The 17,087-nt window shown below is 39.9% G+C and overlaps 1 protein-coding gene across 5 annotated transcripts in view; it reads right to left on the bottom strand.

Moving 5' to 3' along the window:
* Positions 1 to 15,709, bottom strand: part of LOC139418789 (transmembrane 131 like) — a 90,227-nt gene extending 74,518 nt beyond the window's left edge. For all 5 annotated transcript variants that reach the window (XM_071168496.1, XM_071168499.1, XM_071168498.1 and 2 more), the window contains exons 1-2: positions 15,459 to 15,709; positions 14,480 to 14,550 (exon numbers count right to left, since the gene is read on the bottom strand). In XM_071168496.1, the coding sequence (XP_071024597.1) occupies positions 14,480 to 14,550; positions 15,459 to 15,582 (195 nt within the window). In that variant the 5' untranslated portion in view covers positions 15,583 to 15,709. The remainder of the gene's footprint in view (positions 1 to 14,479; positions 14,551 to 15,458) is intronic.
* Positions 15,710 to 17,087: the final 1,378 nt, after the last annotated feature.

Genomic DNA, 17,087 nt, shown 5'->3' with positions numbered 1-17,087 from the left:
CAACTGCTAACATTTGGTGCCGTGACCCGGATGAATTGTCTGAACAACAAGAAACTCAACTGTGTTGATCCAGAAGAAAGAGAGAAGGCTGAGCGCAACCCACTTTAAGAGGTTACTCCCAATCTCCCGATTGATGGCATAGTGCTGGCTGAGTCTAGACCAATACCATTTTAAAAAGAACCAAATCAGGTTCAAATTAGTGCATGCAATGAGTGATACGTATCTGTGATGTGTAAGGTTCAAGTCCTTTGTCTTTGTTCTCTATTACAGGGGTTCAAGTCCTCTATTAATTGGTTAGTCCTTTCTTTTTGTGAAACCTTGTTGCATAGGAGTTGCTAGTAGAGTAGCAATTTGTACACGTGGTTAATGTAAGCCTTCAACAAGCTTTTTGAAGTGAACATAAGTTTTATGGGTAGCCAGGCCCTACAAAGACAACGTGTTCTAGAAGAGGTTTGAGTCCTCAAAAGGGGTTACACACACATTCTTTGGGATTAAATTAATATATAAAACAGAGATATGATCCAACTTTTGAAGTTAATATAATGCCATTGTTAAGTGAGAAAACCACTTAACAGCTCCTCCGGATGTGAGAATGAAAAAGATTTTAAATTCACCGTCTAGTGATATGAAGAACCATTTCAAAGTAGAGAAGTGTAGACGAGAGAATAAAGAAATATTCCGTCATTGTTGACAAAGATGGAATCTATCTGAAATACAAAAAGCTTGAGGAAAAATACAGATGTCTAACTCGTTGACAAAGACAAGACGGTCTTTAACTTTTATAGCCAAAGTAGGTTAACCTGTTAGAGCTCTAGGGGCGCTATTTCATTTTTGGATAAAAAACGTTCCCGTTTTAAGCGCGATATTTTGTCACGAAAAGATGCTCGATTATGCATATTCTTGACAGTTTTGGAAAGAAAACACTCTGAAGTTTCAGAATCTGCAAAGATTTTGTCTGTAAGTGCCCCAGAACTCATTCTACAGGTGAAACCAAGATGATGCATCACCCAGGAATTAGCAGAATTTCTGAAGCTCTGTTTTCCATTCTCTCCTTATATGGCTGTGATTGCGCAACGAATGAGCCTACACTTTCTGTCGTTCGCCCAAGGTCTTAGCAGCATTGTGACGTATTTGTAGGCATATCATTGGAAGATTGACCATAAGAGACTACATTTTCCAAGTGTCCGCCTGGTGTCCTGCGTCGAATTCGGTGCGCAATTGCCAGCTGCTTCTACTTTACCATTTGATTCAGGGGAGAAAGCATGTGTCCAAGAACGATGTATCAATGAAGAGATATGTGAAAAACACCTTGATGATTGATTCTAAACAACGTTTGCCATGTTTTCAGTCGATATTATGGAGTTAATTTGGAAAAAAGTTCGCGTTTTGAGGACTGAATTTTCGGATTTTTTTTGGTAGCCAAATGTGATGTATAAAACGGAGCTATTTCTAATACACAAGGAATCTTTTTGGAAAAACTGAGCATCTGCTATCTAACTGAGAGTATCCTCATTGAAAACATCAGAAGTTCTTCAAAGGTAAATGATTTTATTTGAAGGCTTTTATGTTTTTGTTAATGTTGCGTGCTGGATGCTAACGCTAATGCTAACGCTAAATGCTAACGCGAAATGCTAACGCTAGCTAGCTACTTTTACACAAATGATTGTTTTCCAATGGTTGAGAAGCATATTTTGAAAATCTGAGATGACAGTGTTGTTTACAAAAGGCTAAGCTTGAGAGATGGCATATTTATTTCATTTCATTTGCGATTTTCATAAATAGTTAACGTTGTGTTATGCTAATGAGCTTGCTGATAGATTTACACAATCCTGGATACAGGGGTTTTTTCATAGCTAAACGTGACGCAGAAAACGGAGCGATTTGTCCTAAACAAATAATCTTTCAGGAAAAACTGAACATTTGCTATCTGAGAGTCTCCTCATTGAAAACATCTGAAGTTCTTCAAAGGTAAATGATTTTATTTGAATGCTTTTCTGTTTTTTTGTGTAAATGTTGCCAGCTGAATGCTAATGCTAAATGCTACGTTAGCCATCAATACTGTTACACAAATGCTTGTTTTGCAATGGTTGAGAAGCATATTTAGAAAATCTGAGATGACAGTGTTGTTAACAAAAGGCTAAGCTTGAGAGCTAGCATATTTATTTCATTTCATTTGCGATTTTCATGAATAGTTAACGTTGCGTTATGGTAATGAGCTTGAGTCTGTATTCACGATCCCGGATCCGGGATGGGGAGATCAGAAAGGTTAACGGGATGAGAAATTATTTCTGGCGAATCATGACAGGATATTGCAGAGCGATAAGGATAGTTTGAAAGCTCTTGGTGAACATTTCAATACCTTGAAAGAAGAAATTCAACAATTACAGGCAAGGGTCGTAAAAAAAAATAGACTTGACCCCCACAAGTGGACCCTTTGTTCCCTCAATCTACCCTTAGGCTGAGTTCCGCAAGGATGATCCGGTTTCAAGCATCTGGTCAGCACTGCATGGCTTTGAGTCAACAGAATCTGACAGCAGTGACGAATGACGTCTTAGGCCAACCAGAACACAGGCTGTAAAAGGTAGTGAAGACAAACCTCCGGTGACAGTAATCACACATAAATCAGCATCCCCAAAACAGTAGGACAAATGTTCAAAAACTTTGATGCATCCACGAGACGTGGGTATCAAGAGTTGTGCAGGTTCCGAGTGAAACTAACAACATTATTTGTTCAGTGGAAGAGAAACCTGATGTATGTCATTATTGCGGGTTTCTGATCACTGGCAACGAGAATGTCAGAAAATAAATCGTGTTCTTATGAAGAATGGCCAGGAGAAGCCAGGTCTGTCTAAGGGGAAACGGGACAATGATACAATGCTGATGCAGAAATTTAAGAATCTCTGTCTGGCTCAGCAGCAAGTTTGCTGGATGCTGTGGAGGGAAACTAATAGACCCCCTCTCTACTTCCCATCTCAGCTGGTGAACATATGAAATCGGATGGAATATGTGAACGGGATGGTTAACAACTTTGCAGTAGATACGGGTTCTTGAGTCACTGTATTGCCCATATCTTAAGCAAAATATACATGTCCTCAGTACACGGGCAAGAAGATGTGTGGAGGGGAGACATGAAACAAACCGAACCACCATATCAATATCTATTGATCCAATGAAGATTGATGCAGGGGTGTGGATAAGTTCATTTGAACAACCAATGCTAGGCCTTGATGTTATTATGCAACTTGACTCTACACTGAACATTTCTGAAGGAACGATGACATGGCAAATTAGACAACTGCAGGGATCTACAGTTCCAAACCATCCTATTTGGACTACGAAGAAAAATGAGGGGCCAATCTCAGGTGCAGAAGCATAGTAACATGCTGACCAGAACGGACACGTCGCAAAATAAATGTAGAAATCCATGTTATTCAATTATTGCGACAACAAGCGTCTGCGATGCCAAGGGCTAAAATAGAACTCTTTTCCATTTCTGACGCAGATCGCGCTGAAAGTCCTGCCTCTCCCATCTCCTCATTGGTTTATAGAAGCAGGTACCTACCTACGTGCCATCTCCTCATTGGTTATACCCGCGTGGGTGATTGAAAGAAACTATTTTGCCGGTCGTCGTGGTAGTACCATGAAAGTTTAGATTCCGATTATCATATAAGTTCAAAGATGAAAAAGACAAAGGAGGAGAGATGACTAGAAACGATTCGGTTGGCCGTTTTATGTGTGGATTAATTGTCGGAGTAGAGGACCTTGTGCATTTCAGGTAAAATAACAACTCAATGTTTATATCCCAGGACAAATTAGCTAGCAACAGCAAGCTAGCTAAATAGGACAAATTAGCTAGCAAGTGCAAGCTAACTAGCTAAATTGCCATAAATGTTTAATGCTTTTCGACCTGTCCCCAAATTAATGTCATTGGTTCAGAGTTTGTTTTAATATTTTAACCTGCATGTTGTGATCGCGTTTGGTGTAGGGGGACAAAATACATTTATGCACGATGGCGCACGCATGCAGCCGGTTTGGGATCCATGTAAGATGCTCAGAACCTGATAAGCTTCTGTGTTGTACACCGCAGTCATCATATTAGGGATATCTAAGTGAAATGTCCAACGTTTTCCTGAAAATCGGGACATGCTTACTTACGGAAATCTATGTCAAATATCACTCTTTTGAAACCAGGACAAGTTACTTTCACCTTTTTTGTTTCCTTCGTTACGGTTTCCTTCGTTACAGGTTATGAGAATCTACAGTCTGAAGCAATATCCCTTGATCCAAGGACTGTATTTGAAATGATACAAGATCACCGGCGAAGTGTTCATTAGAAAAGTCCTTATCAACCAGTGGAATGGAAGAAGAATTCCTCACTCCTGGCAGACTGTCAGAACATAATTTCTAATAGTTATCTATGTGGGACTGATACCAGTGTGGAAGAGCTGGTCAATTTAAAGGACCTGGTGAATTGCAAATAGGACAATTGAAAAAAATATTTTTTTGTGAGTTTCCTCATCATTACACCTGTTAATACTAATAACTTTGCTTGAAATCTATTTCTTATTGTAACAGCAAGTACAATATGCCCTTTGTGTTTTATAGAAATGCAAGGTGTTTGATGTGAATGATTTTATGCCTACTGCTAATGTTATTTATACTGTCTATTTTTTCATGTTTTCTAAAAATACCTTTTAAGTATATTTCTTTTCAAAATGGTCTAGGGGAGAGTAAGAATATTTCAAAGATAAATACACAACGCCGAGTACAAGAGTTCAATAGAGTACTAATGATCAATGGAAATACTGTTTTTTTCCTGTAATAGGGGATTAATGAGCAACGTTAGAGACATAGGAGGAATGCGTCTATAAAGTGAGCCTGAAACAGGATACTTTTTATTTGGCCATTGGCCCAGTTTTATTGCAAGGAATTCTAACCGGTCAACCAGTCAACCAGGCTAGGTTATAAACTACACCCTGTCCCTTTGTTCACTGGAGAATCACAGGAGATAATCACCCAGGAGAGAATCACTGAGGACAGGGGAGCATGAACATCTACCTCCCCACATGATTCGTCCTTTTTGAATAAGAATAAACACATTTACCTCCACCTGATTTGCTTTAGGGTCTGTGTTAATGAAAAGTAACAAGTGCTAACAGTTGTGAGGTGGCTTTGGGTCCCCAATTCTGTCATTTCCAACACAGCTGCTCTCAGAAGGCCAACTGGGTGTGAGGGGTTTGACCTTTTGCTTTGGCATTTACTGTATCAATCTCCACAAAGTGGTAAAAAAAAAGATTAAAAAAGAGAGTCTTATACCACTTCCTGGTCTTGTGGAGGACCTGGTAGTAGCCCATCAGAGCATCAGATAGGTCGGTACCCCCATACAGGAATTGTAGTCCTTCAGAGAAACCTGGACTTTTTTCCTCACCCATGCCCCATTGGCATTTTTCACCCTCATTGAGACATGGTCGTTATGGCCTTACGCTGTGTGGTGAGCATGGTTACTTTCCTAGTGTCCTTCCATTTAAAAAAAAGCTGCTTGTTAGTCCTGATCCAACGTAATGTCCCCCTCTCCACTGTATTTGTCATGGCGTTTACCTTGGTCTTGGGGAAAACTATTCTGATAGGGCGAATGGTGCCACAAGCCCATCTTTTCTTTATCACGAGGTCTATAAAAAGTGGATGTAGAACCATCAGATGGGGTGATTGACATAGCAGCGGGGAAGCTTGCTGGGAAGGGGAAGCTTACTGGGGAAGGGGAAGCTTACTGGGGAAGGGGAAGCTTGCTAGGGAAGGTGTGGCTCCCAAACATCATCCAAATTATTTGCATCCTTCACTCTGCGGTGAATGAAATAAAGAGATATTGTTGTGAGACAGAATTACAGTTGACTAAATTTACAAAATGACATTACTATAAAGTAAAAACACCAAGCCTAAACTTTACCTGGACAGTGACTCACATTAGGTGTGAAGCACACACACGATGCAAACAGTAACACCTTGGAGACAAAGGGAGAGGTGAGAACCACAAATAAACAATGGCCATGAGAGTTTAGTGGCCTCTCCAAAGTTACAAGAATGAAACTTAGAACAGCAAACTAATATAAAACATAGACAACTACTACTTTGGAATTACATAACATTGAAATGACTTGTTACATAGGCCTATGTAAACTACATCCAAATCACAAAAAGCTTATAAAAAAAACAATATAGTAAATTAGATATAAAGTCAAGAAAATAATTGAGTTGCAGATCTTAAAATGGATCCAATCCCTCTAGAAAGCAAACTTCGTCAGCCCGAGTCGGAATCCTCTTTGTCCGACTCCAGTATTTTATTCAAAGCTTCTATGGTCGGTATACTGTCTTTTTAGGTTCCTGTTCGATATGCTTAATTACACCCCCATGTAGCTATAGCTCAAACACAGACCAAATCGGAGCTTACCTTGTTGGTAAAAACGTTATCAATAACAGTAGGTCACAAGCAGACAAATAATATATCCTCATGATCTGTGGATGCCCGGCATTCGGTGTTTATCAACGTATTCCTTGTTTATTTTGATTATGCTTCACAACGCTAACCAGTATGCAGGTAGCAGCCATCTTGAAGTGAGGTCATGAGCTCGGCCTGGCCTTTTTAAATTGAAACTTTAACTAGTCAAGTCAATTAACCTTTAGCGTGTAGGGGGTAGTATTTGCACTTTTGGCTTAAAAACGTACCCATTTGAAACTGCCTATTTCTCAGCCCCAGAAAATAGAATAATAAATGTAATTGTCAGATTAGGATAGAAAACACTAAAGTTTCCAAAACTGTAAAAATATTGTCTGTGAGTATAACAAAACTGATATTGCAGGCGAAAGCCTGAGAAATCCAATCAGGAAGTGCCTCTTATTTTGAAACCTCTCCGTTCCTATGCATGCCTATCCTCAATTTAAAGGGATATCAACCAGGTTCCTTTTTCTATGGCTTCCCTAAGGTGTCAGTCTTTAGACATAGTTTCAGGCTTTTATTTTGAAAAATGAGCATGAAGGATCACATTGCCTAAGTAGATAGGTGGGGGCTCTGAGTGAGTTTTGCGCAATTGAGTAAAGCCGCCATTGTTCCTCCCGCTGTCATTGAAAAACCTACACACGGTTGATATATATTTTAAAAACAACCTGAAGATTGATTATAAAAAAACGTTTGACATGTTTCTGTGGACATTATGGATATTTGGAATATACGTCTGCGTTGTCGTGACCGCTCTTTCCTGTGGATTTCTGAACATAACGCGTCAGTATTTTGGGTATAAACATTATCTTTATGGAACAAAAGGAACATTTGTTGTGTAACTGGGAGTCTCGTGAGTGAAAACATCCGAAGATCAAAAGGTAAACTATTTTTTTGATTGCTTTTCTGATTTTCGTGACCTAGCTACTTAATGCTTAGTGTACATAATGTTATGCTTTGCTATCGATAAACTTACAAACGCTTGGATTGCTTTCGCTGTAAAGCATAATTTCAAAATCTGAGACGACAGGTCGATTAACAAAAGGCTAAGCTGTGTTTTCCTATATTGCACTTGTGATTTCATGAATATGAATATTTTTTAGTAATATTATTTGACTGTTGCGCTATGCTATTCAGCGGTTGCTGATGACAATTACCCCGCTACCGGGATGGGTAGCGTCAAGAAGTTAAGAACAAATTCTTACTTACAATGACGGCCTACCAGGAAACAATGGTTTAACTGCCATGTTCAGGGGCAAAACGACAGATTTTTACCTTGTCAGCTCAGGGATTCGATCCAGTAACCTTTCTGTTACTGGCCCAACACTAACCACTAAGCTACCTGCCACCTTATATATTTGTATGCCCATATATAGTAGTAAGTCACACCGATCAATAGCCAAAATACTCGGCATTCCGCAGAAATCCTGCAGATAGGGGCTACCGTTCACACAGACTGAATTGAAAAATAGTCTCCCCAAATATGGGGACTCCACATTTAAGAGGTTAAACAAATGCAAATCCAGCTACTGTTATTCTGGTTGCACTGTTTGACGTGACTAAGTTAGCCACAGTTGGCTAGCTAGCAAGCAAGGAATAACAACATTGCCAGCCAGTATGGCAATGAAACATTTAGAACGAACGACTGGGTCGAGTCCATAGATGGAGAACAAAAGACGGAATGACTGGTTCGCGTCTCTGCAAACCGAACCAACGACTAGCCTGCTTGTGTAGCATCCTTAGATGTGTGTCGGGACTATATCTTGTCGAAGTAGTATTAATAAATACATCAAAATAAAATGTTCATTTGAATATGTGGTAACCCGTTGTATAAAAGTGATAAATACCCTAGAAGCCGGTGTTGAGGATATACGGCCCATTCAGAAAGTATTCAGACCCCTTGACTTTTTCCACAGTTACATTACAGACTTATTCTAAAATGTATTAAATATATTTTTTCCCCCTCAATCTACACACAATACCCCATCCATAATGACAAAGTGAAAACAGGTTTTTAGAAATGTATTACAGATAAAAACTGAAATATGCTATTTAAATAAGTATTCAGACCCTTTGCTATGAGACTCGAAATTGTAGCTCAGATGCTTCCTGTTTCCATTTATCATCCTTGAGATGTTTCTACAACTTGATTAGTCCACCTGTGGTAAATTCAATTGATTAGACATGATTTGGAAAGGCACACACGTCTATATAAAAAGGTCTCAAAGTTGACAGTGCATGTCAGAGCAAAAACCAATCAATGAAGTCGAAGGAATTGTCTGTAGAGCTCCGAGACAGGATTGTGTCGAGGCACAGATCTGGGGAAGATTACCAAAATATGTCTGCAGCATTGAAGGTGCCCAAGAACACAGTGGCTATGGCCAAAATATTATATCACAGAATTTTAAAATTGGACGGTAATGGCGGTATTTTTTTTTTTTTATAATAAAAGTTACACATTTGCTTTATGAGTAGTGAGTGATCCTAGGGTGCAACACATAGATTAAGTGATTGCAATAAGTCTCTCCATTCTGATTGAACAGTATAAAACAATTAAACTTCAACCAAAATAAATGTCAGCACTTTTATCATTTCTGCATTTCCTGCACTCAATTGCAGTGTTGGAGAAAGTACCCAATTGTCATACTTGAGTAAAAGTAAAAGATAAGTTAATAGAAAATTACTCCGATAAAAGGGAGTCACCCAGTAAAATACTACATGAGTAAAAGTATTTTGTTTTAAATATACTTAAGTATCAAAAGTAAAAGTATAAATCATTTCAAATTCCTTATATTGAGAGAAGAAAAAGATGGTGCCATTTGGTTATTTTATTTACAGATAGCCAGGGGCACACTTCCAACACTCAGACATAATTTACAAAGCATTTGTGTTTAGTGAGTCCTCCAGATCAGAGGCAGTAGATGACCTGGGATGTTCTCTTGACAAATGCGTGAATTGGATCCTTTTCCTGTCCTGCTAAGCACTCAAACGTATTTTTAGCTGTCAGGGAAAAATTGAGTAAAAAGTACAATATTTTCCTTTAGAAATGTAGTGAAGTAAAAGTTGTCAAAAAAAAAAAAACTGTAAAGTACAGAAAACAAAAACAAAAAAAACAAAAAAACTTACATGGTACTTAAAAGTATTTTTAAACCACTGCTCAATTGAGAATTTCCACACTGCCACATAGGGCTTTACGATATGGGCAAATAATATAGGACCTATTTTTAACCAAATGTTGCAAATGCGATTTGACTTCCGAATTAGAGCAACATTTTTGGAATCATGGACATCGAATGCCTATTCTAAATCTATAAGAATATAATAGTGGGCACTTTGAATACAGCGTTTGAGATGACCACAAATTAAAATGCCAGGGAGTAGGGATGCACGATATATCGGTGAAAATATCAGAATCAGCCGATATTGGCTAAAAATGCCAACATCGGTATCAGCCGATGTGAAAAACCAATGTCAAAGCTCGGTGCGTTCCTGGTGCAACTCGGGCAGTTATTGCCACCCTAAATTTATCCCGCAGGTTTGTTGTTCGGATTTACCGATCCTTCGCAGGTGTTGCTACACGTGATCTGCCACTGCAAGGACGATCAGCTGTCCGTCCTGTCTCCCTGTAGCACTGTCTTGGGCGTCTCACAGTACGGACATTGCAATTTACTGCCCTGGCCACATCTGCAGTCCTCATGTCTCTTTGCAGCATGCCTAAGGCACATTCACGCAGATGAGCTGGGACCCTGGGCATCTTTCTTTTGGTGTTTTTCCAGAGTCAGTAGAAAGGCCTCTTTAGTGTCCTAAGTTTTCATAACGGTGACCTTAATTGCCTACCGTCTGTAAGCTGTTAGTGTCTTAAAGACCGTTCCAGGTGCATGTTCATTTATTGTTTATGGTTCATTGAACAAGCATGGAGAACAGTGTTTAAACCCTTTACAATGAAGATCTGTGAAGTTATTTAGATTGTGGTTATTTGTATTTATTTTTTTGTTGAGTTTAGAATGCTAGTGGATTTATATTAAGAAGCAAAGTGAAAACAGCATTGTTGTCATCAACATTGTTGCATGTGCTGCATTGACCATGCAGACTGAACGCAAGTGTCTCGTGGTTGAGGAACATCAAATGCGCTCCTTGAGTGACAGGGGGCATGGCTAGGTCTGTGTTGAAAGTGGCATGGAGAGAAAGAGCGGCAAGAGATGATTCAAGTAGCGAAGTAAACCATAAAAATTGACATTACACATGGCGTATCACATTTAACAAACATTCAAATACCAGTATTGAAGTAAAAACCAAAACCGGTCCCTGCATCAATACCAGTATATCATAAAATATGGTATACCGCCCAACCCTACAGTGGCCTCCATTATTCTTAAAATGGAAGAAATTTGGAACCACCAAGACTCTCCATAGAGCTGGCCGCCCAGCCAAACTGAGCAATCAGCGGAGAAGGGCATTGGCCAGGGAGGTGACCAAGAACCTGATGGTAACTGACGGAGATCCTCTGTAGAGATGGGAGAATCTTCCAGAAGGACAACCATCTCTGCAGCACTCCACCAATCAGGCCTTTATTGTAGAATGGCCACACGGAAGCCACTCCTCAGTAAAAAGCACATGACAGCCCGCTTGGAGTTTGCCAAAAGGCACCTAAAGGACTCAGACCATGAGAAACAAGATTCTCTGGTCTGATGAAACAAAGATTGGCATTCAAGCCAAATAGTTCAATCGTCACGTCTGGAGGAAACCTGAAACCATCCCCATTGTGAAGCATGGCAGTGGCAGCATCATGCTGTGGGGATGTTTTTCAGTGGCAGGGACTAGTCAGGATTGAGGGAAAGACGAATGGAGCAAAGTACAGTGAGATCCTTGATGAAAACCTGCTCCAGAGTGCTCAGGACCTCAGACTGGGGTGAAGATTCACCTTCCAACAGGACAACGACCCTAAGCACACAACCAAGACAATGCAGGAGTGGCTTCAGGTCAAGTCTCTGAATGTCCTTGAGTGGCCCAGCCAGAGCCCGGACTTGAACCTGATCAAACATCTCTGGAGACCTGAACATAGCTGTGCAGCGACACTCCCCATCCAACCTGAAAGAGCTTGAGAGGATCTGCAGAGAGGAATGGGAGAAACTCCCCAAATACAGGTGTGTCAAGCTTGTAACATCATACCCAACAAGACTTGAGGCTGTAATCGCTGTCAAAAGGTACTTCAACAAAGTATTGAGTAATAGGACTGAATACGTAAGTAAATGTGATCATTGTTTTATTCTTAATAAATGTGCAAACATTTCTAAAAACCTCTTTTTACTTTGTCATTATGGGTTATTGTGTGTAGATTGATGGGGAAAATGTTTTATTTAATCCATTTGAGAATAAGGCTGTAATATAACAAAATGTGGAAAAAGTCAAGGGGTCTGAATACTTTCCGAATGCACTGTATTGGCACGGTTTGATTGCACTCGAACTCGTCTCGGGCCTAACACCCGTGTCAATTTATCCTTCAAACACCGGCTTATCAGGGATTATCACTTAAGGCAGTTATATAAAATTAATGTTGCTGGACTCCCTTGGCAGCAGTAAATCAAATAAGTAAATGAGGATCCTTAATAAATACCCTCTGTGACTTTTAAGAAGATTTTAACCCACAACATTTTGTCAAGTTTTTACTATCATTTTAAAGCCCTAGTTATTTTGTTGCTTTGACTAATTAACTTTGAAGATTCAATTCTTTTGATTACTGATTCATTTATGTTTGTCCCTCATTTAAGGTCAACCCTTTTTAAGAGATGAACTCCTTTCAATATGGTGAAACTATTCCTTTTAAAATATTTTTTCTCTCGAAAGAAGCATTGAACATCTAATAGTCAAATCAAAGTGTAAAAAGCAGTTGTGCCGTTTCTACTCTTTTTGGCCATTTTCTGGTGTTTTGTGGTGGAAAACTGAGCGTGTCGAGCATAACACATCAACACTGATACCCACAGATAGAGGCGCTAGCATTGTTAACAATTTACATTTTTTTTGTGAAGCTTGCATTCAATTTCCACTCCCTGTTGCACACAACACGCTTCCATTACCCCTGTCACAAGGAGATTTATGGTTGATTTAAGATGAAATCGTCAACCCTGTTACAGTCAACCATGTTACTTTATTTGGCACATAAAAGGCACTTACTATAGTAATTTATTTAACCTCTTGAGATGGAAAAATGTGTTAAATGAAGCTCTTTATGACAGAATGTTAAAAATTATGTGAAATCTGTTTTTTTATGGAGCAAGTTACTCAAAAAGGTGGAATGACTGATCTTTATATATTTTTTTTAATATATATATTTTTTAAAGTTTAAATATTTGTTTTACTATTCCATTGTAAATTGTCACAACCAAGATCAACCAGTTATGGTTTACAGAGGGAGTGGTTTGTTGTGGCACGGTTAAAACAAACCGTGATATCTTTGCACCGCATCACCTCAGTGAGCTGCTAACATCTTTCACCCAACAACAACCTTAAACAAGGACTATATTCATTAGGCTCCAAACGAAGAAAACAATGAAACAGGGAAGGACAACCTGGACTTGTCCAATAAGAAACATTTAGCTAAACTGTGAACCTACTAAACACAGCCAAGTGCAAACAGATTACGTAATTACTACATTTCACAAATCATAGTGCTGAGACACAGCTACTCCATTCACAGCACAGCCCTGCCTACCTGAGCCTGACAAATACTGAGGAATGTAAACAATTTCAGCATTCTGTCATTAACTTTAACTTGCTATCAACAGGTCCAAATAATTTGCAAATGCTGACAGGATTACCTTGGTTCCCCATTGCACTGAGCAAATGTACGCCTAACTAAGTTGCGATGCACAGTACACACCCTTTTTTGGTGGGAATACGAACCAAAACAACTGGTCTAACTTAGGTGACATATGTCAGGGTAAGCTTCTGAAATGTACCGGTACACCATTTCTATGTGAAAATGGAACTAGGCAAATTCTACTTCCCATCAAATAGACAATTGAAAGCATAATGTTTTAGTTCTGCGTCGACTGTCAAAAGGTGTACACAACCTAAATGACCAGGTATTTGAAAACATTTAAAATGTTTTATCCTAGGTTCAATTAAAATAAGCGTCTTATCTGCAGGTAACATGACAGTCCGTCATAGCTTCACTGACAATCAGTAAAACAAAATATGTAGGGTGTTTCTGGATTACATAACTAGTCAAACATAACAGCTGCAGCATAAAATGCAGACAGGGCCAAAATGCAAAACACACTGCAGCACTGACAATGCATTACTTGAAATTCGGGAAGTTTGTGAGGTGTCATCGTGAAAAAAAGCTTTTGCATCATAGTGCCAGTAACACAGGTGAATTAAATCATATTTACATCTATTTAGCCAACTTCATTGATTTGACTAGCTAGGCTATTTTCTGTAGCATAGTAATGTTAGACATTACTGTGAAATGTTCACCTCTTGTATTCTCTTGTATTCTGCACGTGACAAATAAAATGTGTAAGATATGTATGAGATGGATATAATTAAGACAGGGCTTTGCTATGCTGTTCATGGACACACTATTAATGCACACTTCCGACAAGTAACAGGGCAGGCCACATGGCACCCTCTATTCCTCTAGCAGGTGGCCTTGGCAAATTCTTCCCCGCCTCCATTTGGACTCCTCGCTTCAAACATAAATCCTCACGTTTAGAACAGGAACACGTTTAGCTGACTTGGCAAAATAGAACCATAATTAACAGTAGGACAAATTAGAGAGCACACAGAAGTGATAGAATGTAGCAGTACCTAACTAATCTCCTTGATGTCACTGCGCTCCAAGACACGTGCAAACATAAACAATGGGGTGATATACCCATGCACGTGGGAGGTGGTATGCTTTGTTAAAGAAATATAAATGCTTGCCTATCTTTATGTCATCTGCAATCAAGGTTTATACCAGCTCAATAAATTGTGTATTGCATTTACCTGAGTTGGGACTACTGGGTCAGCATCCTCAGCTTGCCAGACCTCGACCACGCTGGACATTTGACTCAGGGCTTGGTGGGAGGAAGAGAGGGGGACGAGGTGTAAATGTGAAAGCTTGAGCAGAAAACACTCGCTGTCAAGCACATCAGATAGCGGGCAAAGAAATAATGTCTAGATAAAATGCTTTACCCCCCAAAAAATTATAACGGGGGACAGCGCAAACGGCTGTTTGTCAACGTTTAGCATACACTTGTGCAAATGCATGACTGACAAAGGCGTGTATTCAACTGCCCATGATCCCACTCTCTGAGGGTGGCCGGGGAGAGTTGGGATATCACATTTTTCAATTCACACATGCAGTATTAATACACACTTGTACATGTGTTAAATAGGCCAGTAAGCACCCACCAAAATATGATCATCAACGTTGCGTTTAGGTTAGCTAGCTTTGGCTTTGCTAGCGTGTAAACACATAGCTTTAACATTTATAAAAGCCGAGCTATACATTTATAACATAACCAATAAATACACTGAAACATTTAAAAACACCCAACCAAAGTGAAAACAATGGCATCTGGCAAGCTAACTATCATTAAACGAAGTTCCCTTGTAGCTAAATTCGCTAGCTACTGTAACGCGACACTTCACTGAAATAACGTTATGGCTTGCATGAACCAACACAGGAAACTGTCCACTGATTTAAAAAAAAATAATACTTAATAAAATAGTCTTAACACTTATAAGTGAACGACGTTCGCAACATTTCTGCAGACATTAACACATTCGAAATTATCACGCAAATTATGCCGAATTGGAATCCACAATACGATGGTTGCAGTAGCCCTCCCGTTTTCGCATAGCGACTTGTCCTCACTGTCAACTCGGTAACGTTCGCTCTAACGTTACTGGCAGTTCTCGCCGACATTTTCGCAATGGATGGTTAACGTTAATTATTGAAGAAAAATTTACTTCACCAGACCTTGCAATTGAGCCCCTCCATGCTGTACGCAGGGCAAAAGTAGCGGTAGAATTCCGAGTATAATATTAATCCACGTTTTTCTGTGACAGCGGCTGCCTTGTTGGAACTCCCGTACCACCGCCATGCTGCCCTGTTCAGCTAGCAGCCTGCCTTGTGCTACGCTTGGCTTTCTCTTTCTTTCTCTTGCTTTCGCTCCCCGTCTAGCAAACCCTCCCACCCTGTTCTGTTCCTCGCCCTCTTTCTCGTTGTGTGTGTGTGGAGAGTATGCGCCGACCACAGCCAAGGCGTTGCATTCATCGGCCTGCCTGCGTTGGCTGATTTTGGCACAATGAGGTGGACTTGAACGTGAAGAACTAAACGCACCAAATTATTCAACTCATGGGAATATCGCGTGGCCAGTCCAATACGCAGATAAATCGTGCAGAAAACAAAGTTTATGCGAAACATTCTATTTCGTTTTTTTCCCGCGCGGGCAAACAACTGTCATGCGGTCAACCAAAGCAAATCTAGGCTATGATGATGCGCTTGTGGACCCATTGTTTTAAAATCCCCCATACTACTGAGGTTGAAAAACGTTGTGCCAATCAATAGATCACTCCAAAGGTTAAGAGAGATTCCATCATGTGGTTCCCATATATAATAATCAAACTGCAATATTCATAGTACTAGAAGTCCCTCCAACATCCACACCAATGAAGTCCTGCAAACTCAAATTATGCCATGAGAACCCTGTCACATAAAGCACATTTCTTGCACTTCATCTAATACTAGTTTTATAACTGAAGAGTTATAAAGGACATTGGTATTCAAGTTCAACATTGAAACAGGCCATATGCTGTAGGCCAGTGTTAGGTTAGCAACAATGGCTGGTAGACAATTAGTGGAATACATAAAAGTCACAAGCCTATATGTAAATTAAGTACATTTTGGACACTACTGCTCAAGGGTGAACAACATTTTTTTGGGGTGCAGACTTCAGGTCAACCTTAATGAATCAGAATGGACAGGCTAAGCAGGTTCACACACAAATATCACACATACTCTTCCATGGTGGGTGTGTCATTGTTCAAACGTTTAAGCCAAACATGTTTAGACAAGGTATGTTATGCTTGAAATAATATCTGCACACGGTAGAGGGTTCAGGTAAAATATACTGAACAAAAATAAATGCAACAGGCAATAATTCTACTGAGTTACAGTTCATTTAAGGAACTGATATAAATTCATTAGGCCCTAATCTATGGATTTCACATGACTGGGTAGGGGTGCAGCGATGTGTGGGCCTGGGAGGGCATAGGCCCACCAACTGGGGAGCCAGGCCCAGTCAATCAGAATTTGTTTTTCCCCACAAAAGGGGAATACTCTTGTTTCATCAGTTGTCCGGGTGGCTGGTCTCAGACAATCTCGCAGGTAGAGGTCCTAAACTGGCGTGGGTACACGTGGTCTGAGGTTGAGGCCAGTTGGACGTACATGCCAATTGCACACTCCCTCAAAACATGAGACATCTGTAGAATTGAGTTGTGTGACAAAACTGCACATTTTAAGAGTGGCCTTTTATTGTTCTCAGCACAAGGTGCACTTGTGTAAGGACCATGCTGTTTAATCAGCTTCTTGATATGCCACACCCGT

The sequence above is a fragment of the Oncorhynchus clarkii genome, chromosome 10, assembly GCF_045791955.1.
Source record: "Oncorhynchus clarkii lewisi isolate Uvic-CL-2024 chromosome 10, UVic_Ocla_1.0, whole genome shotgun sequence".
NCBI lineage: Eukaryota > Metazoa > Chordata > Actinopteri > Salmoniformes > Salmonidae > Oncorhynchus > Oncorhynchus clarkii.
This window is presented reverse-complemented; position numbering and strand designations above follow the sequence as displayed.